Below are 26,337 nucleotides of genomic sequence, written 5' to 3' on the forward strand. Positions count from 1 at the left end.
TTCCCCTGCGTTTTTGTCCCCTCTCTGTCCCTGTCGTTCCCCTGTGTTTTTGTCCTCTCTCCGTCCCTGTCATTCCCCTGCGTTTTTGTCCTTTCTCCGTCCCTGTCGTTCCCCTGAGTTTTTGTCCTTTCTCCGTCCCTGTCATTCCCCTGCGTTTTTGTCCCCTCTCTGTCCCTGTCGTTCCCCTGTGTTTTTGTCCTCTCTCCGTCCCTGTCATTCCCCTACGTTTTTGTCCTTTCTCCATCCCTGTCGTTCCCCTGAGTTTTTGTCCTTTCTCCGTCCCTGTCGTTCCCCTGCGTTTTTGTCCCCTCTCTGTCCCTGTCGTTCCCCTGTGTTTTTGTCCTTTCTCTGTCCCTGTCGTTCCCCTGCGTTTTTGTCCTTTCTCTGTCCCTGTCGTTCCCCTGTGTTTTTGTCCTTTCTCTGTCCCTGTCGTTCCCCTGTGTTTTATTCCTTTCTCCGTCCCTGTCGTTCCCCTGCGTTTTTGTCCTTTCTCTGTCCCTGTCGTTCCCCTGTGTTTTTGTCCTTTCTCTGTCCCTGTCGTTCCCCTGTGTTTTTGTCCTCTCTCCGTCCCTGTCGTTCCCCTGCGTTTTTGTCCTTTCTCCGTCCCTGTCGTTCCCCTGCGTTTTTGTCCCCTCTCTGTCCCTGTCGTTCCCCTGTGTTTTTGTCCTTTCTCTGTCCCTGTCGTTCCCTTGTGTTTTTGTCCTCTCTCCGTCCCTGTCGTTCCCCTGCGTTTTTGTCCCCTCTCTGTCCCTGTCGTTCTCTTGTTTTTTTGTCCTCTCTCCAGCTGGCCTCTGCTAACAGCCTCTCTTTCAGCTCACTTCTTGTGCTGTCTGAGCTTGATAATTAAGCATTTGGCAAAGCATGGGATTTTTTTTTCTTTAAAAAAAAAAACAACCATACATTAACAATATAATCCTTAATCCTAAAACGAATGCCAACAAAGTATCAATAAACCAAAAAGCATGTATGTTTGTGCTGTAAAGGGCCACAGTTTCGCTGTATGTCTCTCCCCTGTTCTCTCTCGCTCTCTTTCTCCTGCTGCCTGTCTCCTGACTTTCCATCTGCATGCTATTTAGGATCCGGGCGAGGTCTGGCAAGCGGGGGGGCGGGGTCCATCGGGAGGGGGGGCAGCACATACAGTTTGTTTTATGGGATTCTGGGCTGGCCGGGGCGGGCGAGTAACGCGGGGTCTGAGGCTGCCAGAGTGAAGGGGAGCGGCTTCCCAGACAGACGCTGCCAGAGTCTCCAGCAGACGGGGGAACGACGGAGAAAAGGGGAGATCTGCGGACGGCCACATCAGCAGCAGGAAATGGCTCCCGGGACCACGGCCTCCTCCACATTCCTCCTACTTGTCGTCGGGGCGCTTCTCCAGCCCACCTCCACCAAGGGGCCCTGGGGAGAGCAGCTGGTAACAGTGGTGCAAGTAAGGCGGCTTTGGTGTGCTGGTCTGGGGTGGAGCAGCTTGGCTAAGAGGAGCCCCTGAGAGGAGGCCCTACAAGCTGCTATGGTCATATGCTTCTGCTCAGGGATGCTGCGTGAACATCGTGTTTATTTAATCTTTGGCACTCGAAGCGGCACGCTGGGTGTGGTTTGGTTCTCAGGTCTGTTTTTCAGGACAGCGAAAGGTTGTCGTCTGGACCTTAATGTGTCAGGAAGTCCTTGAGGACTGTGCCGGTACCTTGCAGCAGATTATCGCCTCTGCAGGCAAACTGCAGACCTGTAAGCCTTAGCTCCGTATTCTCCCCCTGTCTCCCCCCTGGAGGAGTTGCTGGGTGTCACCGTCGGCACACACACCTCCACAGATGGGCCACACGGGATGTGCAGGGGCGTGCTCGGATGTTCAGGAAAGGTGCAAATTGACACGCTGTGCCGCCGAAATAAGGAATCGGCCAAACAAGGGCCTAGGAATCTTCCCAGGCAGTGAGAGATCTCAGTGAGAGCTGTCTTTATCCCTTTTACGTTATACAAGTGATTTCCAGAGCCTTCTGATGTGATTTTCTCAGCTTCTTCCAGACTTTCTTCTGAGCTCCTGCGTGACTGTGATTGGCTGAAACGTAATACCACTCTTCTCAGTATAGGCTAGGCATGTCAGTATTCTGCTCAGACGATGACTCCATTATGACAACCGGGGGGTAATGTAGCTGGGACAGACATAGAGGACATTTTCTTATTAACGTTTATAAAACATGTGCAATCAAATTCAAGTGGTAAAGTGAAGCTCGCGGAGAGCGTTGTGAAAGAGAGCTAGAAAGTTGCATGCTGTTTGGTCAGTGTTCAGTAAGGAGACACGCATGCCAGAAGGTCAACGGCTAAATACTTGACCAAGGCCAGAGAAATCACAGTAGGGGGTTCCGACCTGGGGGAGGGGGCCAGCGAAACTCTCTGCCCTACTGAGATAGGGAAGCATGCCTCTGCTCTCTGGTAGCCTATTACCATGGAGATGTGTGTCGCCATCACGACCGGGACACCTGCATGTCTGTGAGGGAAATCCCGCCCCCACCATGCGGTGTCTCGCACCTGGGCTAGAAACTCAGACTCTTAGTGAGTAATCTGACAAAAACCCCAAATCAGTCACACTTCTTCGGCAGCGTTTTCCATAAGCAGGTGGTTTGCTTCAGTACTTTTTCGATTTTACCTTCGTTGGAGTCCCCCGTGAAGCTGCAGCTACTGTGACCTGAGATTGTATCTATGGGTGATACATGAGAAGGAGCCCCACTAGCTAACCTCCGTTTCTAATGCGGCCACATCCTGCAGTCGCGATGTTCAGGTCCTGTACTGACAGCTCTATGCTGGAATGCATCAGAATAGCAACTGGGGGAAATGTGTTTCCTCAAATCCGAAAAACATTCTGGGAAAAGACTATGGGAAAAGTCTTGCAGAGGATGGATGGATGGATGGATGGATGGATGGATAGGAATGTGGTTCCAGGCCTTTTTCTCTCCAGTAGGTCTGGAAAAGCACAGGAAGGGCCCACAGAACATTCCTTTAACAGACAAGGTCAGCCTGTTCGCAGGACATCCCACATTCGTTCACAAGAGAGGCCATCTCTTTGGCTGCAGCTTGAGAGTAAGAAAAGCGAGGGGACTGTGCGTGCATAGCGGATCCGCACTCCAGGAATGCGTCAAACGGCAGAAAACTCCAGCCCGGCATAATTGTGCGATTGAGCGAGCGAGACGAGCGGGTGGGCCGGGGCGTCCCGGCGGCCCTCGGGGGAACAAAGGCGCTTTGTGGACCAACGGTGACCCTTAAGTGTGTCAGCGGGCACATCTGCAGGGGTGTGAGCGGCCTGGAATGGCGAGTACAGGCCTCTGACATCACAGCGAGGGCACGGCCGCTCGGCAGAGAGGAGCCAGAAAGACCAGGTGTTACATGCGGCATGAAGAGGGAAACCTGGATTTGTCATCAGAGGCTATTATAACCTACGTCTGTGGAGTAATATCTACTAAAGCCGAAACAATGATGGCGGCACGGGGCACGTAATGGTTCGGATGGAAAAAAACTGATTAGCTAGCAAACTAAGTTAGCAAACGGATTTAGAAAGTGTTCAGTCTGCTTTGTATTTTTAGTCCATCCATCCATCCCATACCTACTTGTCCTAGGCAGGGTCCCTGGGGTTTTTATTCTGAAAACCTCACATTACCAATTCCTGAGGCATTCTGTATTTAGTGCCACAACTAAACTTACAGACATAGGGTCATTTTTAAAGCTGGCAGTGTTATATACATATAAACTTGTATAACTTTAGTGTTCATTTCTGAAACGCCTCATTCATCACAATTTAGAGCGATAAGCATAAAATATGTGCTGTGTTCACATGGTATAAATTCCTGGCTCTTCCTCAGGCAGTAAATTTCTTTTCCCCAGTTGTTTTTGAGAAGAAGCCCGTTTCTGCATTTCCGTTCTGAAACGTTCTGTGTTGTCTCCTCTCGGTACGCCTTCGCTCTCAGCAACATTAAGTTTTAGCAACATCAGCTTGTTTTGTATGGGCTTGGTAACATTTACTGTGGTAGAAAATTTGCACCAATAAAATTTATTTGGTTACCTTTAGTGGCTGGCAGATCTCCCAGTGAAAACGTTGTTGTCATCCTGACTACAATTTACCGAGCCGCGTCACGAAGAACACATGGCAAACAGATTAAGGAACTGCTGTTGTGGTAGAATGCGTAATAATTCATAGTAATGGATAGTGATATTACTGGGCAGCATGTGTGTTCAAATATAACTCCTTTGTCTTCTTCCAGCAGTCTCCAAACTTGCACTTCAGGTAGACTGTTGATTCTCGTAGGCTTCCTGTCTGCCTTTGTTAACTTCAAAGGATGAATCAAAACATCTCCTGGTGACATCAGATTATGAAATTGTTCCTCTGTTCAAGCCCGTCCTGTGTTAAAGACAAAACAGAGTTTGAGGCTATTTTCTCTGAGTGGTGCCAATGATTAGGGGTCCCTCGTAACTCTCACTAATCCATTTGTAACTTCCTTCTCCATTACATTGGGATTAACGACAGCATGCCTCTGAGCAAACAGAGCGAAACAATTAAGATATGTAAGATATACGGTATTTACACCGGATGCAGAGCTCCTCGGAAAAATTTGTAACATGTGTATCAAATTTCTGACGGAACAGGTCAAACATGGAAGCTTTTACAGCCAGGGAAAAGCAGTACCGCAAAACAGTATCACTTTGCAAGGACAGAGAAATGATACTTCCAGGTGCACGTCCCAGGTACAGATTGGCCACACGTGGCTCCATGGCCAATCAGTACCCAGAAAGAAGCTCTGGGGCCAGATTCACAAAGTAGGATTTCTTGCTTAGCCTGATGTCGGATTTAAGGTAGCATGGGCTAAGTGCAAGTGAATGAAGATAAAGTCAATTTAAACTAGGGAACCTTAAATCTGACAAGTTATCCGGCCAAGCAAGAAATCTGGCTCCATGATACAAGCTCCTGGTCATACAGGGACTTGTTTACGGCAGGACGATTTTATCTCATTCCCTCACATTTTGTTTAAGCTCAGAGGACTGACTTTCGGTTCTGGGCCGGTGATCCCAAAACCTCAGACTGTGTTTGATTTCCTCCTTCTAGGTGTGCGGGAACGGCTATTTCCGCAGCGAGCAAAACCATTGCCTGCCGTGTAATTGCAAAGGCCACGCAGACAGCTGTGAGGACATTACGGGCATGTGCATAGTAAGTGTCTGTTACGCGCGACGCATGAAATATCCGCCGTGTTCAGTACGCTCACCGTGTTCAGCCGGAGGAATAGCTCTGCATTGTTTTGTGAAACTGCTGCAGTCATGTTGAATTTCCCAGCAGTTGCAAATTGCTGTTGAGTCTTTGTGATAACGTTACAACTCAACATGGTCCAGCCAACACCGGTTTGGGGAAGGTTTTGGGTGTGATGGACAGTGAATGGACTCCATTTAAGCCCCAAGCCCTTTAGTCTATTCTACTGTCTTATTTAACACTATGTGTAATGCTTGCACTAAGGGAGTCTACTACCTCATTCTGTTGCAGACAATAAAGTTGACATTGACATTGACTTTGAGGGGCGGAACTTGGAAGGGGACAGATTTATCATAATCGCTGTCATCGCTGTTCATTCACAGCAGTTTCATCCCCGCTGAAAAAAAACAGCTTAGGCTCGTTAAAATGGTTGACCAATTTATGATAGTTGACCAGCTTCGAGTTTGTTTTCACATGATGATTTGATGGTGTAGCTGGTCACACCAGTATATGATGGTCTTTCTAGCTGGTCTTGCTGGTCATACCCAGCAGCAAGAGCTGGGACACGACCATCTAAGGCCATCTAAGACCATCTTAGACCAAATTAGACCAACTAAAATGTGCCACATGTAGATCCTCCATCTTCCTCATGCTTCTGCTGCAGGACTGCCAGGACCACAGCACCGGGGAATTCTGTGAGAGATGCCAGGACGGCTTCATCCTCGATACCTCGCACGACGGTCACGAGTGTCTTCCCTGCGCTTGCCCCCTTGCTACTCCCTCCAACAAGTGAGTCTCAGGTTCTATAGTGGGCCGTTTTGGGGCAGCAGGGGCAGGACCGGTGGCTCTGTTTCATACTCACACCTTTCCCTCCTGTGTCTGCGGCCCTCCAGCTTTGCCGTGCTCTGTGACAAGCGGGGGGCCGCCCTGCGGTGCCTTTGTCAGGAGGGCCACGCGGGAAACTACTGCGAGAGGTCAGTCCTAAAAGGACCAGCAGAGCATGACGAGAAGCCACAGAGCTGAAGCGTTTGCTCCCGGTGCCGCTTTACAGTCCCGCTGACAGGTTTTATGTCAAATAGGTGTGCTCCCGGTTACTATGGAAACCCCATGGTCCCCGGTGACTTCTGCAAGAGGTGCGACTGCAACGGGAACTCGGACCCCAACCTCATTTTCGACGAGTGCCACAACGTGACCGGCGTCTGCCTGAACTGCTGGGGCGACACGGCCGGTGCCTACTGCGAGCGCTGCGCGCCGGGTTTCTATGGCGACGCCATCAGCGCCAAGGACTGCCGGGGTGCGTGGACCGGGCGGTGTGCCGAGCCCGTGTCGTGCACCGCTGTATGAGCCTCGCACAATCAGGGGCTGCAGATTACCGAGTGCTTAAAAGCCACAACCAGCTTTGCTGGATCCTGCTGTTGTACCTTTGTGTAAAGAATTAACCCCATTCTCTCCAGCAAATTGCCTCCTGATCAAAATGAACAGAGTAGCAAATTGTAAACCAAACATGGTATAACTTCCAAATGCTGCACGCTTAAGCAGAGTGCTGAGTTAGGATTTGGCAGCGGCTGAATCAGTGTGAGCTGCACAGGTCCATCAGAGAAGAAACAGCTATATATATTCTCGATGTAACTTGTCCCGGTGGATTCAGTTTTTGTTAATCTATGAGTTTGACTTGTGGGACTGTGGGACTGAAGCCACGTGCAGAGTCATACCTTTGCGCAAGTTACTGAACCTGAACAGTTCTAGTGAAATACCCAACTATATACATGGGTGAAGCAGTAAGCTGCTGCTGATAAAAGGGTTGGGTAAGCAACAGATTCTCAAAGTTCCTTGTTGTTAATGGTTCTCTGAATCCTCTCCCCCAGAGTGCCAGTGCAACAAGTGTGGCACAGCATCGTGTGATGACAGGACAGGGGTGTGTCACTGCAAGCTAGGGGTGACGGGCCCACTGTGTGACCAGTGTGAGGTGAGGGGGCATTAATTAATCATCAGCCAGCATAAACAGTTCAGCTGCTCTGTAAATGCTAATGTAAACACAGAAGGAGCTCGTGTAGCCTTGCATATCTTCACACTGGCTTTTTTTCCCCCCTCCCTTTTGGGCACAGGACGGCTACTTTGGATTTAACAGCTGCATGGGCTGCCGGAAGTGCGAGTGTGCAATAGCTGCCCTCAAGCCCACTTGTGACCCCCACACCCTGAGCTGCCAGTGCCACCAAGGGGCCGGAGGCCGGCATTGCGAGCGCTGTCTGCCCGGATACTGGGGCTACAGCAGCGAGGGCTGCACACGTAAGTGTCATTTTCTCGGTCCAAGGACTTGTGTCCCTCTATTGCACCCATCTAAGTACCCCAGCGGGACCTGGGTGTTTATTTCACTCGGAGAAGCTTTCAGGGCAATGCAGCGGCCCCACATCCAGGCTCACACATCAGAACACGGGCCAGTGTCTGGCTCCCTGAGCCCACAGACCATCTGCTGCAAGGATTACCCCCTCCCCGTCTAGACCCTGCCTACATTCACACAGCTGCCTGGCCATTAAGCAGATGTCTTGAGCTGTGAGCCAGCGGTCGCTCACGGCGAACGCCTTCTCTGTTTGCGGAAACGCAGGGTGCGACTGCGCTGGGAGACCATGCGACATCCATACGGGAGAGTGTCTGCCAGGGACCGGCATGTCCTCCCAGGGCAGCGTCTGCAACATCAGTGAGTAACGAAAAGAATGACGATTAAATCACGGCATGAAAGCACGGCTCAGTGTACCGATATAAAACAACCACAGCCGAAAGCGCCACACCCATCAACAATGCTGGGTCACTTCACTGGCATCGTTTTGTCTGATAAGCAAAAGGTCATTTCAAGTGGAAAGAATTAATGCCACCCAGCTTATTTCATTCTCCTCTGAATGGGACTGTGGAGTTAAAATAACACCATCCCAGCTAACAGGGAACGTTCCTAGAACTTTAGTTAACGTTATGTTGCGGTATTTTCAAAGCTGGCTGTAACATTGATGGAATGTTATTTCATTTTACCGGAAGGTTTTGTTGAAAATTGATATTTGTATACTTCAAACGCAACCAGCAAGCCTTCGGGGTGCAACATAACGGTGGTCTCTGCTGTTCTACCACACCTTCCAGCTACTGCTGCATTATTAGTCTTAGTTGTAGTAGTAAGATATTCTAGGAACATCTGGAATATTGGACACTTTGAACTTTTCCATACATTAATTGTAGCGTTTCAAAAACCTTCCTAAAACTGAAATTGTTAACGGTGAGTAGAACACAAACTCCACACTCTAAGAAAATCACCTGAGCACTGACTTTCACTTGCCTTTGCTCCTTCAGGCTGTGACGAGTGCATTTGGTACTTGATTGGGGACATCAGACTGTCCAACAAGACCCTGGATGAGGCCAAGGTCAGCGTGATAAACATCTCTACAGGGGCGGCAGCCAACGACCGTTTGAAGTACTACAATTACACCGCTCTCCAGCTGAAGGTAGAATACACGTCACCCTCTGATCTCATCTTACAGCCATATTTATATAGGTGTGTCTCAGTGCTACCTGTATGTGTCCAGACTGTTGGTCATAAATTCTGTTTAGGGATATGAGGTGTGAGGTGTCCTTACAGGCAATCTATTGCTTTTGTGACAGAGTCAGTTTCTGGCTTGGAGGGACAAGTCCAACCTGATGAGAAGGGAAACGTTGGAACTGGAGAGAGATTTAGATGGACTCAGTGCAGATGTCGAGGATTTAGAAATGCAGGTACTGTCAGTCCCTGGCCAGGATCTGGGCTACAGCATGCTTATTTCTATATTAAGGACAAGGGACATGGTTTATTTGAAGACTTGCTTTATGTGTAGCGCCAAAGCTTGCGCTATATTCTAAATCATTTCAAATTTGTTCTGGTCCTCATCCCTGGGGCGCTTTTCTTTGTTTGGTGAAGGAAAGCTCTGTGAAGACTTTGGGACGAACAATGGATGAAGACACAAGTCGAAGCTTCACTCTGGCAAACGAGCTGGCTGCCAACCTGACCTCTCTCAACGTGCTGATAGAAGGTGACAGCGGGAAGACTGGTGTCGTAGCAAAGTGGCGATGCTGAGTCACGGCTCAGGAAAATCAGCACATTGTTTTCTTACGCCTCTGCCTTTCCTCTTCTCCTCTCCGTCTGTCTAGAGATGGTCAGCGAATGGGATCATTACAGCGTGCACCAGTATGTGGACCCTGAGGTGATCAAGCAGAAGACTATGGAAGCGGAGAACATGGTCCATAAGATGAGGAAACTGGACTTGTCACCCAGTGAACCCATCGCGATGGACGAATCCACCAAGGCCCATGAGTGTGAGTTTAGAAGGTCTTGTGTCAGGCCAGCCATCTGGGGGGTGGGGGGGGGGACAACTGTGGAAGGGGGGTGCAGGAGAGGGTCCAGGTGGGAGAGGTTGTGTGTCATGGGGGCCCAGCTGAAGTAATTTTGCTCCGGGCCTGGGACTTATGCAGAGCAGGCCTGGTTTTAATTGTATGGATATCATAAGAGTTCTGTGTTTGTATGGGTGTATATAAGAAAGTTCCCATGACTGTTTTACATGTGGTTATACATGTGTGGGGAGTTACTGCCATATAACACCCCCCTCCCACATTATTTTTTTAAAGTTTTGTTGTAGCAATACTGAGTAAGGCAGCACAATGTTATGTTTGGTTTAGGCTTAGGGTTAGGTTTAGGGTTAGGGTTAGTGTTAGGAACCCGTTGGGATATTGTAGGTGCTGAAATTTATCAGCTTTTCTCTGTTTCCCAACTTCTATTGGGGTGGAGAAATTATATTTTTCATTAAATTGAGAGCCCCCCCCCACAATTATAGGCAAACCAGCATACACTCATGTTCTTCATTTGTGGGCGACTCTGTGCTTGGCTCTCAGTTCTCAAGCGGGTCCATCAGCTAGAGAAGAAGCTGATGGTCACCTCTGAACGAATCCTCCCGCTGAGGGAACTCCTCGCCCAATTCACTGCCAAGCTGTCCAGTGTTCAGAACCTCCTCCAGGAAGCTCAGGGCACCATCCAGCAAACCCAGGACAAGAACAAAGCCAACATGCTCAAATTCCAAAGGAATGAGGTAACTGCCTCCCAGTCCCGTGCCTGAGTACCCCAGATAACTTCCTCTCCGGTCCTCGTACCCCCTGCCTGTCAACGTTCTTTCATTAACCTGCTGTCGGACACTGCGGCACCGTTACCCCGGGAGATCCATGTTTCTTTACAGTCATAGGGCAGGATCTGCCAGTGCGTCAGTTAAGAGAAAAGGTCTTCCAGTTTAATCACTGTGTTTTATTTTTGGGGATTTCAGCTCTTCTTCATCTCTAAGAGGCAACTTCTATAGCTCGTTATCAGCCAACTGTAGGAGAATAGTTCTCATGACCCAGGGAAATGAATCACCCAAGCTACTTAAGACTGAATTTTTGTACAGGCACGCAGCTGTTGCAGACTGTGGAGGTGGAGTACAGTGCGGAATTCATTGTGTGTAGCAATTATTTGCAGCTGCAAGCAGCCGATAGAGCCGTGTGAGAGAAAAGAGCACTAGCAAAGTGGGGGAACATAAAATTATTGTAGAAGAACGTCATTTATCGTTCTGGGAATATCTGAGAAACAAGCTGCGTGGTCCGGACTTATTTTTCATTCTGGGATTACTTTATTTACGCCATAATGTAGACCAGCCCTTCAGCTGCAAACACCAACAGGGAGGTTTATGGCGACACCGTGAGAACTGTTGTGTCATTCGTTGGCTGACAGTTAGCCAGCGTGGCCTGCTATCTGTGGGCCAGACGTTCCTCACTGGGGCCACCACTAAAAATGGAGTTTTGCTCCATCCAAAAGCGCACTTTCGTGTGCCGACCTTCATACACAGCGAGGAATGAACAGCACTGGCAGAAATGGAGAAGCTTAGATACAGGGTGGGCAATAAGAGTCTGAAAATGGTCTTTCTCTATAATCTACTAGATACGCAATATGCAGTTTTTGTTCTAACAATCATTGTATTCCCCAGACTGGGAATGCATATGGTTTTGTGATCGTCTGCCGTCGCGGACGCTTAGCTTGTTAGCATGGTAACTCAAAAAGTATTTCACAATCTCGTTCAGACTCCGCAGACACATTGTATGGGAGAAGATCCGGAGGCGATCAAATTTTGAGACAAACCACAGTAGAGCTGAAGCAGTGGTGCGTAGCGGTAGCAAAGCAAAGGGAAGCTTCAGACGCAGATCTGGTGAACCTGACCGCTTTCAGAAAAGGCTTTTAATAAAGATGGGGAGAATGTGTAGGAGGACTAGAGATTGCGGAGGCTGGGGGTTGGGGAAGGAGGAGGGGCTAGCTCAGCCAGTGCCGTGCACAGACTTTTCGAGGTGCAGGTCCCCCTCTAGTTTCTAAAGAAATCCTTAAATTTTGCGCTGTATCACAGCGGTTCTGTGGTTACCACAGCTACCTCCTCCTGCAGGGCTCTGGGCTCCCACATCCTCTCTGCCTGTGGCGTTTCTGTGTTCTCATGTTTTGTGGGTTTCCTGGGAATCCATAGACTTGCAGTTAGCCAAACTGGTATCTCTAAATTGCCTGTTATGTGTGTATAAACTGTGACAGATCACTGTCCCATCTAGGGTAGCCCAGTGCTGCGAACGAATTTGCCTGGAATTTGTTCCATCTGACCCTACACTTGGAAGATGGATGTATTAGTGAATTTAGTGATCAATTGTCATTGTTGACACACCGCAATGTGTCCTCTGCATTTAACCCATACGTGTCAATGTGACATAGCAGGGGGCAGCTAATTCACTAATTCCCGGGGAGTAGTGAATGGGGGCGGTACCTTGCTCAGGGTACCTCAATGGTGCCTTGCTGGTCATGGACTCGAACCTGCAATCTTTTTATTGCAAGTGCGCTTCCCTAAGCATTAAGACACCACTGCCCACAAATGGCCACTTAAGTACACCGGCTTGCTAATTCAAACAGCTTGCCCTCAACCGAACACACAGAGCACACTGGCAGAGTCAGGAGGTTCAGTTACTGTCAGGCTAATCGTCATTATAAATCCTTCACAGAAAAAACACGCCTAATCTCAACAGACTTAAAATCCAGACAACATCAAATTGCCATCGTAAACATTTGGTATTGTGAACGGCAATTTAACACTCGATGTAAGGACCCCCCATGTGACATTTCACTCAAATGAGGTACTTTGTAGAAAGTGTTTCTGGGGTCCTGGAATACCTGTGTGCTGTGTGTGTGTGTGTGTGTGTGTGTGTGTGTGTGTGTGTGTGTGTATGCATACGTGTGTGAGCATGGTAGATAGCATACTGAGATTAGTGCTTCTGTTCAATCTATCCAGGCTCTTCAGCAGAAGTTGAGGGAGACTTTTGAGGAGTTAAACAGCACCCTACGGATGGCTGGTAACATCATCGCCAACACAGAAGATGTAGAAACTGACCTTATGGTTATGGTCAAGGTAAATAGTGCCTGAATACCTCAAAAAGTCCCTCTATTACTGCCTGTAACTGTAGTCACACGTCCGTCAGTGTTGTGTTCCCGAACCTTCAAGCCAAGTGCTCTGTATTTGTCCTTCCTGTGCTTGTATGGGTTTTCTGTTTATACTCACATTCTAAAGCTGAGTGGCTTATCTGGATTAGTGACTCTAAGATGCCCTAGATGGAAGGGTATTTTATTAAGGATTTGTTTATCCGTATGGCTCCCACGTGGAGAATGTGACCGAATTCCACGCGGCAATCGACGGAGCCTCCCAGCTGCTGAAGGAGAAGACTGAGAACATCTCCCTCGCGGACAGAGACCTGGTGCAGAGGGCCAGCGACCATGCCCAGGGGCTGCTCAAGCTGGCCGAAAAACTCAATGGGTAAGCCTCTGCGCGGTAAGCTCTGCGCGGTAAGCCTCTGCGCGGTAAGCTCTGCGCGGTAAGCCTCTGTGCCTTCCTGGACTGACTGTGCCTGAGTTAAGGGTGTGCTATGTAACAGCATGCCTAAGATAGACATTGTTCTCTGACGCTAATCCTCCGTCGCCCAGTGTTTTGACAGACGGTGATACCAACGGCTTTGTGCAGAAGGCACTCGAGGCATCCAGTGTGTACGATAATATCGTGAAGTACATCGTTGAGGCCAATAGCAGTTCAGTGGTCACCCTGCACTTGGCAGAGAGAGCTTTTGATGTAAGTTTCAAACAATGCTGATGGGTTGGACATTTCTGCATGGTTTGCCTTAACACTTCTAAGTCCCATTCCTTCATTTCCTGAAGAGTATCTTGTTTCGATGGGGTGGCATTTGTAAATGAATGACCATCGGTATCAATGAGGAAGATCTATGAGGCACCAATGTGTTTTCTCATGATTTGATCTTTAATGCCGAATAGCCATCGTTATTTGCTAAGCATAGTAGCACTTATTACACGGTAGCAGCACTTAATTCATGCCCATGTGGAATCTGGGTAGCTTTCACATCTCACTCTCTACGAGAGACACCATCACTTACACCTGAGGTCAAGATCTAGCGTCAGAGAGCTTGGCCAGCCGGCCTTTCAGGAGCAGATGGGTGTAAGGACTGAAACGCACACCCTTCCAGATGCAGATCACAAGGCCTGGGCTACACAGCCCTCCCTACTGCAGCATGCTGTATCCTCGTTAGCCATTGTGCCTTTCTGTTATACGGTATTCTCATGCCCGAAAACCCTGCTGCTGCCTGTACTGACACTTTCTCATTCGCCGTTGCCTTGGAGGCCGTTACCGGCATCAACACCCAGCTTGGTCGCCTGAAAACAGAGAGCAGCAGTGTCTTCAGACAGTCGGTCACCTTGCAGTCGGAGGAGGATGGTAACGCACTTTATCAGACCCACTAAATTTGGTTATATTACCCAAATGAAGTATTTATTCGACTTATTCAGCACGGGGATAAGCTTATGCCGATATTTCTTCTTTTGTATGTTAAGCGAATTGTATGCCTATATAATGGCGATGCTTCAATATTGATATTTTCAGAGGTGGAAAAAAACCTCATCGACAATGTGAAATATATCGAGGAGACCAATGAGACGATGGTGGAAGCAGAAGGGAAACTGAAGGCCATAATAGAAGGGATCAGCACCTTAGAGAATGGTGAGGCTTCTCCCTGGTACGACATTTCAAACATCTGTGTGGCTCTTAGGCTACGTTCACACTGCCAGCCACATTGTTCATTTCCGATTTTTCGCTCAGATCGTATTTGTCTATCTTGACGGTTCACATTCATAACTAAAAGTGACCTGCATCTGACTGTAATGTGAACGCATCGGCCCTCCGAAACGTCACGCATGCGCGCATTGATTTATTTTTACACGGGTCAACTGCGTCACCAGCAACAAAAAAGCATCATATCTGTGGGACGATTCATGACATTAAAAATGGAGGCGTCAGCAGCTCACGCATGTATCGCACTTTGCTCTGGAGGACGACAAACCGTGAATCAGCTGTACATGAGCAGGTCAAAAAGGAGAAAAAAAAGTCAGGCGTCTAGCTTTTTCTGTTTTCGCAGTTATTGCTGGAACTGCTGCACCAAGAGATGTGCGGGTACGAGCCTGCCGGCGCAGGCTGATGATGTCAGTGCAGGCGTATAAGCAAAAAGCCACATGAATTCCGATCTGAGCGTTCACATTCAGGTCGCGTGGCCGCGGATGGGATACGTATCCGATTTAGTACCACATATGAAAGTGACACAAATCTGATTTGAAAAGACCAGATTTGTGTGTCCACACAGTCCTGAAAAGAACAGATCTGTGTCACATTAAGGCAAAAAATCCGATTTGAGTCACTTCAGCATAGCAGTGTGAACGTAGCCTTAGAAATAGTTACAGACGTTGCTACTTTTTCATGAAAGAGTTCTGCAGGAGATTTCTGGAGTTCTAATCCCATTGAGAGATGGATGTAGTCTGTGGTTTTAGGGCAAAACATGTACATGATGTGCGTAATAACGTTATATATATATACTTCTGCCTCTCTGGCGCCCCCCTCTGGCTAAATTATGCAGGCAGGACGACGCAACGGCTGCAGTTTGCTAAGGAGGTGGCAGTGGGCACCCTCAACAAGTCTGCCGAAGTCCTGCAGAGTGTCACCCCCATGGCCGAGAAGATAGAGGAGTGGTCTAGGAACATGGACAACAATGAGTACTCCACTGCTGCCTACGAGCGGGCAATCTACACTGCCGGGGAGACAGGTGCTGGAAAATGCTATAATTTAGTCTCAGCTGACTAGCCGTTTTCATGATGGAATACCTGTCCATTCATTTCCAAGGTTCCAAATCACAGTTAAGATGGATTAGCAGGCATGATATACCATGAGCCTCTTTGATAAAAACGGGGCTCTCATATATCACGCGTTGTGATTTATTTCACTTCTCCGCACTCATCTTTCATAGTCAGCAGCCTGTTTGACATCGTGCCACAGCTACTGGACAAACTGCGAGTGGTGGAGGAGAAGAGACCGGCCAACGTGTCCACCAACATCATGCGTATTCGAGAGATGATCGCCCAGGCCAGGAGCGTGGCCAAGAAGGCAAGACGCGACCCACTTACTGCCGCGCCAGTCAGGATGCAAACAAACAGCAACCTGGATACCTGTGAACAATTCAGCCAATGAGAGCTGCTCATTTCATGTGAAAACGAAATTAATCACAGTATGAAGTAAATTGAGGCTTTTTCATTGCTTCATTTTAGTAGTTATGTGTAAGGAAACTGCTAATTAAAGTTCAGAAGGTGCAGTGCTGGACAGGCATTTTCCATAATGGAGAGCCATATGATATCTACAGTTTTGTGATTAAAAAAAAAAATTATATTTGCTTTATAGTCAGATGCATTCTGGGAAATCAGAGGATCCACAGAAGTTATGCTGTATCTTATTCTCCATACCTAGGACTAGTTTAAAAGCCCTGTTTTATGTAATGTTGGCAGTATTATAGTAAGTTAATTTCTGAGCTTTATTAGAAATGATTACCCATAGTATTTTAAAAGTTTTGGCATTTTATAGTTTTGAAATGAGTTTGATCTGCTAGGTCATTTTGTTTGTCGTGTCTCAAGGTCCAAGTGTCCATGAAGTTCAATGGCCAGTCTTCGGTGGAGGTGCAACCGCCCACGAACGTGGAGGACCTGAAGACGGTCACCTCCGTCAGCCTGTACATGAAGGTGGAGCCGGAGAATGAACCCATCCAGGATCGCCTGGTCTTCTACCTTGGCGACAGAAATGTGAGGGAGCGCCGCGGTTTCGAGGCATCGCTGGGAGGCCAGTATCTGTCACTGTGTGGAAGCCGGGCAGCTTTTCCGTTGGGTGCCTTCAGGTCCAGATGGGCTATTCAGTCCTGGGAGGTTCGGACCTCCAGGAGCACTGAGATCAAAGGCAAACCGTGGCTGGCTGGCTTCAGTGTCCCGCTGTGATCGTATGGGCTGGACAATGAGTCTTTTAGAGTAGACAGTGGGCCTTTCACAGCTTTCCAGGACATGAGTGCACTGATTGTATGTGAGTGCTTTCGAAGTTAAGGATCATTTACATAAGCAGCCCCTGAAACCCTCGCGGGGGGGGGGGGGGATATACTTCCCTATGTCCACTCAGTCACTGTTCAACAGCAGTGCTTTAAGTCACATTTTATCCAATAAATGTGAACTGTTAAGTGAATTGGCTGTTGGATGTTTTCCAGAATCAGAATTCACTTTATTGCCGAGGTACAACTGCACACACCAGGAATTTTAGATTATAGATGATCCTGCCAGCTGCAATCTCATCCAGGGTGCTGCTTGAGATATGCTCCAGGTCTGCAGTAACCCCGACCAGGACGGATGAATGGATGATAGAATGTCAACTGAAAACCTGCTTTTCATCTTACAAGGGTGTGAAGGACTACATGGGGCTCGTTATCAGGAATGGCAACCTGGCCTACATCTACAACCTCGGGGGCGAGAACGTGGAAATCACCCTGAGCTCCAAGCCCGTCAACACATGGCCGGCCATCTTCAACCTCGTCAAGGTGGAGAGGTACGGAATGCGCACCTTCCACTCCCCTAATCTGGGTCATCGGAAACAGGGCGGATGGCTGGGACACTTCCTCCCAGTATTGGCAGATCCACCCCCCACCCCTTTCCAAAAAACATGAACAGATGTATATTATGGGCTGGACGATACCGGAAAAAATCTAATTGTGATATTTTGGGGTTTCGCGATAGCCGTTCATAACAGCGCATTTTGCTAATTAAAGTGTTTCTGTCACAGATACAACAGGCAAGGCGAATTAAGAGCGTGTTCCTTATCTTTCATTACAAATCCTCACGTCACCAAGGCCAGTTCATATATGTAACATATACGTAACGAAGACTGTAGTCCTATTTCAGGCAAAAACATTTTATCATATGGGTCAGTTTTATTTTTTTATTATTTTTTTAGTTGTGAAACAGAACCCAAACAGTGCTAGTCTTATTTTAAATGATGAAATCTTTATTATTTTTAAACGATTTAAAAATCTTTCTTACATTGTAGACTTTCACAACATTACCATTGCACTTGTACCCATTATATCATCACATCCCTCCCGTCCAGCTACCCCCCCACCTTCGGGGCAGATTTGGTCCCTCCAGTGTCAAACTCCTTCTGATGCCACTACCCCTACCCCACCCAGCAAATATCTGAAATTAACAGCGCCCCCCTGTGTTCACCTCCGGTAGACTGGGCCGGCACGGGAAAGTGTTCCTGACCGTTCCCAGTCAGGGCAATACGGCTGAGCAGAAGTTCATCCAGAAGGGCGAAGCTCACAGCACAGACTCCCTGCTGGACCTCGACGCCAACAATACAGTCTTCTACGTGGGCGGAGTCCCTACAGACGTCAGGGTATGCTTGTTAGCCTTGGCCTGCCAGGTGGACCTGGGGCAAACCATTGCTGTCATCTTTCAGGGTGATGTTCATCATGTTGATTTGCTTTCTGCTGGTCCAGCTGCCCCCCAAGCTGAACCTGCCCCCCTTCGTGGGCTGCATTGAGTTGGCTTCCCTGAACAACGATGTCACCAGCCTGTACCACTTCAAGCAAACCCACAACATGGACATTGCTGCAACACCACCTTGTCCGAGGTATGCTCACGCATTATTTAAAATACAGTCAACCTACATGTTTACTTGCTTTGTAGGCCCACACACCTCAAAGATGTCTCTTCTGGGGGATCTTCATTCCTGGCGATCATTAGTGACAGCAACACTTCATGCTTCTCTTTTCTATGGATCTTAAAGGTCAAATTCACAGTCTGAACTTTGTTGACCTTTGCTCTTTAAGCAAGAGCCAGAGATTGTCAATAAATGAAAGTTCAGGGTCAGCAAGAGGTGAAAAGTCCAACGAGTGTCCTTCCGCTGTTCTCCTGTCTGTCTGCCTTGCCAGGTACAAGTTTGCCTTCTCACAAAGCCGGGTCACCAGCTATCTCTTTGACGGCATGGGCTACGCTCTCGTCAACAATATCGAGAGGAGAGGCAAGTTCGGCATCGTCACCAGGTTTGACATCGAAGTCCGAACCGTGGTCAGCGATGGCATCCTTTTCCTGATGGTCAAGGAGGTAAATGCAATTTCAGAGACCAAGGTTTTTGTGCCTGTTTTAGAGCAGTGTTTCCTCAGGGACCCACAGTCAGTCCACGTTTCTGCTCCCTCCCAGCAAACATGGACTGTCTGGCAGGGAGCTGGCAGGGAGCTGGGAGGGAGCAAAAACATGAACTGTCTGTGGGTCCCAGAAGACTGGGCTGGGAAACACTGTTAGAAAATGAGGTTTTCAGCAGAAAAATGCAGCAGAAAATCATTATGATGCATGAGACAACAGTCAAAAATATTTCTTGATTGCCTTTATATTTGTCATATTATTATAGTGGTAGAACAATGCTTTTGTGGCTAAATTGTAATATACCGATTTTCCTTGTAAAACTAGTTCCTCTTCCTATGGTATTTCAGGGCAACTTCTTCATACTGCAATTGAAAAACGGCTTCCTCCATCTTACGTATGACTTCGAATTTAGCGGGGGTCCAGTCGTCATGGAGAGCAACTTAACAAAACTGCAGATCAACGATGCAAGATACCATGAGGTAAGTTACCAGGCCACATTATTGTGAATTGTTACTCTATGGTCCATTAAAGGCTTCTGCTGACGACCTCGACTCTGCGGCTTCCCAGGTGTCCATCATCTATCACCACTCCAGGAAGATCATTCTCCTGGTGGACAGAAGTCACGTGAAGTCTTTGGAAAATGAGAAAAAAACGTTGCCATTCTCAGATATTTACATTGGCGGGGCCCCCTCCAGTGTGCTGCTGTCCAGGTCTGTGCCTCCATCAACTCTGCACAAAGGGAAAATTGAGATCAATGAGGCCACTGATTGAGTGAAAAATATTATGCCTATATACTGCAGTTATTACCGCACAGGCCAGCACCAGTGGGGAGGTTTGTTGCCTCACACCACATGTACTGGGAGTCTGTATTCCACCTCTCTAATTCTCCCATAGTGTGTCCCCTGCCATGGATGAGTGGTTCCTGCCTTGTGTATTCCAGGGATATGCACTGGGAAAGATGCTGGAAAATAGATGGTGTATTTTTCATGCACACAATGCAAAGTCGTGGGCAATATTTTTTCAGTTTGTATATTTTAGTCTGGCTAGGTGTGACATGTCAGCAGCTGCAGGAGGCATTTTACAGTGACACAATAGACTGTAGGTGTCAGCGTTGCCCTTGGAATGGATGGTGTGCTTCTGGGGGTGTTGTCGGTAATGATCCTTTTGAATATCCCTCTAGGCCAGAACTCTCTTCCTCAGTTGGACTCAGGGGCTGTGTGAAGGGCTTCCAGTTCCAGAGGAAAGACTTTAATCTGCTGGAGGAGCCTGGAACCATTGGCATCAGCAGTGGCTGCCCGGAAGACTTCTTTGTACGTATTAGGCACAACATTTCAACAATGCCAGCGACTCCTGCTCCAGCTCTCCGATTACCTGCCCTAATGCATGGCCTTCCACGGCAGGCACCACTCACCTGCGCACTTCTACATCGTCTTCATAGCTCTTCACGACTTTAAGTTCATTGCACTTCACAATAAAATACACCTACGCTGACCCCATGACCCTCACTGTGTTAGTGGTTACAGTAGAAGTTTCATGGATGGATGGCTTGAGTTTCAGTTTTTAAATCGTTTTTTTTTCTAGGATGTTCTTCCTAGATGGACATTGTTGTTTGAATTTGAACATAACAGGTTAATATGTTCACACTGAGACCGCTGTCCTGGAAATTTCCTCTACTGAACTGCCTATATGGCTGCTACCATGGGATTTGAAGTACTTCTACAAGACTTGTTTGTCTGTGACACAAAGTGAAATATTGTAATCGGGTTGGGTAAGTGATTCCATGGTTTCCCACGGGTGTTTCACAGATGTCCCACAAGGCGTACTTCAATGGAGAGAGCTTCTTGGGGTCCTCAGCAAAGATATCGCCCTTCGAGGACTTCGAAGGAGGCTTTGACTTCCGCACATTGCAGCCCACCGGCTTGCTCTTCTACCACAGCAGTGAGGTAAGGCCTCCCGGATTTGTGATCAGAAGGATGGCGGTTCGAATCCCATGCCCTTAACCCTCCATCGTTCCAGGAACTGACCCTGCTTTTTCAAAAATGTGTGTCGTTTTAGATGAATGCGTTCAGCTAAACAGTGAAAATATCTTTTAATGCAATTTCAGGACCGTGTATTCTCAATCTCAGTGGACAACGGTGGTGTCGTGCTAAACTGCGCAGGGACGGAAATCAAGTCGAAAATGAAGCGCTACCATGATGGCCGACCTCATTTCCTGGTGGCCTCAGTCACTAACCGAAAGTAAGCCTGGTTATCTCTGCTACTGGCCAGGATGGCAAGGCGCTAAAATCACACATCCACTATTAGCTGTACTCTGCAAATTATCTTAATCACACCACTCTCTCCTCTGATCAATCGATCAGCTGTTTGAATGCCTCATTCTGGGGGCACGTTTCCCAAAAGCTCCCGTGAGCAACTTACGTTTCGTAAAAGTATAAGTGGGGGGTCCCTGACAAAATGCCGCCCTGCCACTCTTGGGTTGGCACTTTCAATTTGAGGCAATATGGGTAGATTAAAAATGCTGAGTGGGGGCATGTCCATTGATTGATTTTGCTCTTGGGAGATGTTTGGGCCCCCTGTATCTGTCTCCGTGCCCCGCTGACGCCTGACTCTTCGTGGTTCTCCATCAGATCATCCAGCTTATCTGTGTTTCTGGCAGGTGTCAGCTAGTCATCGACGACAAGGACAAACAGCAGAAGAATCGGCCGGCCGCGTCCCCCGGCCCGTCACCAGCCTCGGTCAGAAGCTTCTACTTTGGGGGCTCCCCAAGCAGCAGTATCAGCAACTTCACCGGCTGCATCAGCTACGCCTACATCAGCAGGTGACGTCTCGCCCCAGTGTGAGGCCAGTCGGGATGCCAGGTTTATGGCTCAAAGGTCACAAGTTTCTAGTTTTGTGTGTTCGTGGCGGCACAACAAAGCGAAACAATGCGCGATGCACGTCATTACTGCATGCATGCGATTACTGCATGCATGTGCACCACAAAACGCACTGTGGCTTTTTCTATCCCTTTTGATGGTGGGGAGTTTCCAAGTTGCTGTCCTTTTGCAAGGCGGTGATCTGTGTAGATTTGGTTTCCCCAGAGACGGACGCCGTGGGAGTTTCCCGTGACATGCGAGTGACCTTCCTGAGCCCTGCACTTCTGCTGACATTCCCCCGCAGGCAGGACAGAGACATTGAGCTGGAGGACTTCCAGAAGTACACCGAGAAGGTCCAGACTTCCTTTCAAGACTGCCCCGTGCAGAAGCTCCCTGTGGTCCTACAGCTGAAAACGAGCAGAAGCCAGCCGAGGAAGGTGCCGGCACATTCATCGAAGAAATCTTGTTTACAAACATTTACATGAAAGCCTCGAAGAGACAGTCAAATTCACTTAAAAACATCCACTAACTTTGCCTTTAAAGTAATAAGTGTGACACATGCATAAATAGATATCGAAGAACTCACAGGCATATGAGACAAACCACCCCCAGAGAAAAACTTTCCAAAAGCCTTGATGATTCTATTCTCTGCACTTTGTGGGTCACAGTAACTCTCAGAGACACATAAATATGCAGCTATGCTGTGCTTTTAAGACCGTAGATGATCTAAATACAACCACTGACAGGAATGCATTAAAAATGCAAGGCGACCTCAAGGTGAACTCTTCTTCCCAAGCTGAGCAGGGACAAGCCGAGCCCCTCTCAAGGCTTAGAAGATGTGCAGAATGACCTCCTGGTGCCAAGTACTGCAGAGGCCTGCTCCTCACCCCAAAAGCCTCAGGCCGGCCACCACGCCTACCATTACGGGGGCACCAGCAACAGCCGCCAGGAGTACATGGATATCCCAGAATCCTTCAGTCAGAGGTGACTTCTTTTCTTTAGTTTTTTCTTTAGTCGAAGACTTATCCTACACATGTCCTTGCAGTCCATTGGGCTGCTGTGCTCCTGACCATTTCTCGAGCATGCTCTTATTCTCATTATCAGAATCACGAAATGGATGTGCGTTTTTGCATTCCTGTACCTTGCAGGTCTCGCTTCTCGATGTCTCTGAAGACCAACTCATCCTTTGGTGTGGTCTTCTATGTGTCAGACAAGGACGAGAAGAACTACATGGCCGCTTTCCTGGCCCACGGGAAGCTGGTGTACACCTTTAACGTGGGCCACCACAAGATTAAGATCAAAAGCCCTCAAAACCTTAACGATGGAGCGTGGCATGACGTAAGGCCCATCATTGCGCCTGACAGGGCGGCACTTCCAGTGCACATTCCTTCGACTGTGACTTCAGCCTGGAATGAGGACACGGCTCTCTCCCTCAGGTCGTTTTTATCCGCGAAGGGAACGTGGCCCGACTGGTAATCGACGGACTGACGGTTCTGGAGGATCGTGCTCCCGAATCCACTGGCTCGTGGCACGTCGGTGCACCCCTCTATGTCGGAGGGACTCCGCCAGGGAGGGCACGTAAAAATATCCAGGTATGGCCGGCATGTCCAGAGCTGCTAAAAAACAGCCGGAGCTGGACACAGCCTGCGTGATATGCATTCTGGTGATCTTCATTTTCCTACTGCAGCTACTATAAATTCTGTCCTATAGGTCTAACTGAAGGTACAATTATGACTTTCATGTCCCAGACCAGTATTTTGCTATAGTATTGTTAGTATTATCACTTTAGCTTGTGCATAAGCAGTTATAGAAATGGCATAAATGGAAGAATGACTTCGCGCAGTAAATTTTTCTGCATGTTGACATACGGAGGCTAGAATATTTGCACAGCAAGCGCAAACCCTTTTGACACCAGCCAAGCCAGTGCTGGGACTCGGTGAGAGGCAGGACGTCTAACCCCCAACCTCGACTTATGAGTGCCCTTGTTCCTCTCCCTACCAGCGTAACTCTGCGTACAGCCTTACGGTCTGCATGCGAGACCTGCAGCTGGATGGCCAGCGCCTGCCCTCAGCATCGCACACCTTCGGGGTCACGCCGTGCTTCGAAGGCCCATCCGAGGCCGGAACATTCTTCTCCGACGAGGGGGGATACGTGGTCCTGGGTAATTCGTTCATTACCAGAGGGAGACATCGTGTTGCGTACAAAGCAGGATGTGGCAACATCTGTTGTCTTTTCTGACTAACATTCAGACGTTGAAAAGATTTCATGTGTTTCTAAGTAGGCTGTGTCTGCTACGCATCATTTTCATTTGCACTCTTTATATCTGCTTTGGAAAAAAACGTAAGCGCATGTGGTGTGCTGTGAGCTGACACGCCAGGGGCAGCTGACAGCTCTGTGAGGAGAACACGAAGGGAAATAGAAGACAGGTTCAGGGCCCAAGGTCCAAGCAACAGAGCAGCAGCTGTTAAACAAGCCCAGAGCGATTTCGCACCATGCGGCGACCATCTCGGTTTCACCCACGTGCATGCCTCTGCGGTCAAAATTTGCAGGCTGACATTCCAGGTCAGAGGCCAGAGGTGTCAAGTCATCCGCAGTGCAGGAGGCAAACAACCTGATTTGTAGCTTGTCTGGTTTGTTTATTGAACGATTTATTTTTCATCACCTTCAGATGACTCTTTCAACCTGGGATTGAAGTTTGAATTGGTGCTGGAAGTACGCCCCCATGTGGCCTCAGGCATTCTGCTTCACGTCTATACTGACCAGAAGGACTACCTCAGCATGTACATGCACCAGGGAGAGGTACGCAGAGCCCTGTGGCTCCCCAGGACACAGCTGCAGAGATAGATACAGCTGCCAACTAACTATCAAACCTGCGTTCGCCTTCATTTACAATCTGCGACCTGAATGCAGAGTTCCACTCTTTCCCACTGAAGGTCGTGGTCGTGCTGAACAATGGTGTGCGAGAATTCTCCACTCGAGTTTCTCCCAGACAAGGAATCTGCGATGGCAGGTGGCACAGAATCACAGGTATACTGGGAAAAACAAAAGATGTTTAAATATAGAATGTCTCCCATTTAAATCTCACACTCTTTATCCTCTACCAATTGTAGGCATTTCAAAGACATTAAAAATAGCTCTCCTGCCAGCCCTATATGAAAGCTACAAACACGCCTACAGAACTACTGCGTTCCCCACGTGCGTTTCTGTGACCTTTACATGTCTCCAATTCACAGTGATCAGAGAATCGAGTGTCGTGCAACTCGACGTGGATTCAGAAGTGAACCATGTTGTGGGACCTCTGAACCCCAGGGCTGTGGACGCCAAGGCCCCTGTGTTTATTGGGGGAGCTCCAGGTTGGTGGTCCAGTAAATTTTCAGTGTAGATTGTGCACAAAATAACAGCTTTGGGTTGTCTGGGGATCAAACCCACATCATAACGATAACAGTCAGCACTTCTTGGCAAGAAGGTTAGCTTGCAGAGCTAAAACACCCAAACTTTCTCACTGATCTCTTGCTTTGCCTCCAGGGGTGTTGTTACTCATACCAGTATTACTTAAGATGTATGAGCGCTCATAGAAGTTTTACTTGCACAAAAATGTTTTGAGGGCAGAAGGAAAAATGATTGGTTCAGACAGGAAACCAATCAGATTGTAGAGGAGGTTGGTCGAAGCAATGGAGGAGGCGGGACCAAGATATCTGATTGGTTGATCCCACCTCATATGTCATTAAACTGTACCAATTCTTTAGTTTTAATATAAGGTCAATTGAAGCATCAACTCAACCCTAAATATATATCATATATTTTTTTTGTCCACAAACCAGCACTGCATTGTATGAAGACACATGTCTTCAATTTCCTGCCTTCTCTTTCCACAGGAACTCTGCTCCCACAATCCCTTGCAGCTACCAGGATGTTCACTGGCTGCATGAGAAACGTGGTGATCAATGAGACACCAGTAAGCTTCAGCAAAGCAGCATTGGTCAGTGGGGCAGTCGCTGTCGGCTCCTGTCCAGCTGCTTGATAGTGATTTGCAACAGCTAATGCCGCGGACAGACACGTTCAAATAAAGAAAAGTGCCCAAAACTGCATTGTCACTATATCTTGGTTTCTTCAGTTTACATACTAATATCTCCTCATTCATTCACAACGTATTAAAAAACTTAAATCTGAGTTAATTGATGTTAAAAAAAAGGCTCAGGACTTCCATCAAATTCAGGAAATGTTTTTTTCATTTATGGTTATTGTATAAATGAAATTTAATTATTGCCACTAATTGGCTACTTAATTGGTCCACACAAGGTTGTATTATTGTTTCTTTCATTTCAAAAAATGCCGTTGAGTGCAGAAGTCTTCCGCAAACTAATTGTCTTTAAAATGGTGTTCTTCATTTCATTTATTCCTTGAAAATAAATCAAAGAATACATTTTGAATGATCTATCACGGCAACCTTAATAAAGTCATTCACTTTAGCTATGATCAAAGCCAGTTCACCGCCATATTTTTATGCATTTCAGCAGCATAGTACTTTCGTACCAAGCCATATTGTTTACACACTGTATTTTCACATATGATTTTTTTTGCTGTTGCTGGTGTCATTGTATGTCGATAAACCACAATAAAGGGTCATTTGTTTGAAGAAAAGTGTTTGA

At 47.9% G+C, this 26,337-nt stretch overlaps 1 protein-coding gene across 1 annotated transcript; it reads left to right on the forward strand.

Moving 5' to 3' along the window:
- Positions 1-1,153: 1,153 nt before the first annotated feature.
- On the forward strand, positions 1,154-26,329 carry lama4 (laminin, alpha 4). The gene is made up of 40 exons (XM_048984986.1): positions 1,154-1,423; positions 5,081-5,182; positions 5,883-6,007; positions 6,112-6,192; positions 6,298-6,512; positions 7,084-7,184; positions 7,324-7,504; positions 7,821-7,913; positions 8,552-8,703; positions 8,861-8,971; positions 9,153-9,264; positions 9,383-9,547; positions 10,121-10,314; positions 12,571-12,687; positions 12,941-13,089; positions 13,257-13,398; positions 13,962-14,055; positions 14,221-14,337; positions 15,245-15,430; positions 15,632-15,768; positions 16,290-16,454; positions 17,093-17,238; positions 17,922-18,084; positions 18,188-18,321; positions 18,623-18,794; positions 19,181-19,312; positions 19,401-19,543; positions 20,014-20,143; positions 20,639-20,776; positions 20,938-21,071; positions 21,490-21,651; positions 21,993-22,125; positions 22,485-22,672; positions 22,837-23,026; positions 23,125-23,280; positions 23,690-23,849; positions 24,357-24,487; positions 24,622-24,715; positions 24,922-25,041; positions 25,564-26,329. The coding sequence occupies exons 1-40, from the start codon at positions 1,310-1,312 to the stop codon at positions 25,707-25,709; spliced, it is 5,625 nt and encodes a 1,874-aa protein (XP_048840943.1). The 5' UTR covers positions 1,154-1,309; the 3' UTR covers positions 25,710-26,329.
- Positions 26,330-26,337: the final 8 nt, after the last annotated feature.

This window comes from Brienomyrus brachyistius, chromosome 19, assembly GCF_023856365.1.
Source record: "Brienomyrus brachyistius isolate T26 chromosome 19, BBRACH_0.4, whole genome shotgun sequence".
Classification (NCBI taxonomy): Eukaryota; Metazoa; Chordata; class Actinopteri; order Osteoglossiformes; family Mormyridae; genus Brienomyrus; species Brienomyrus brachyistius.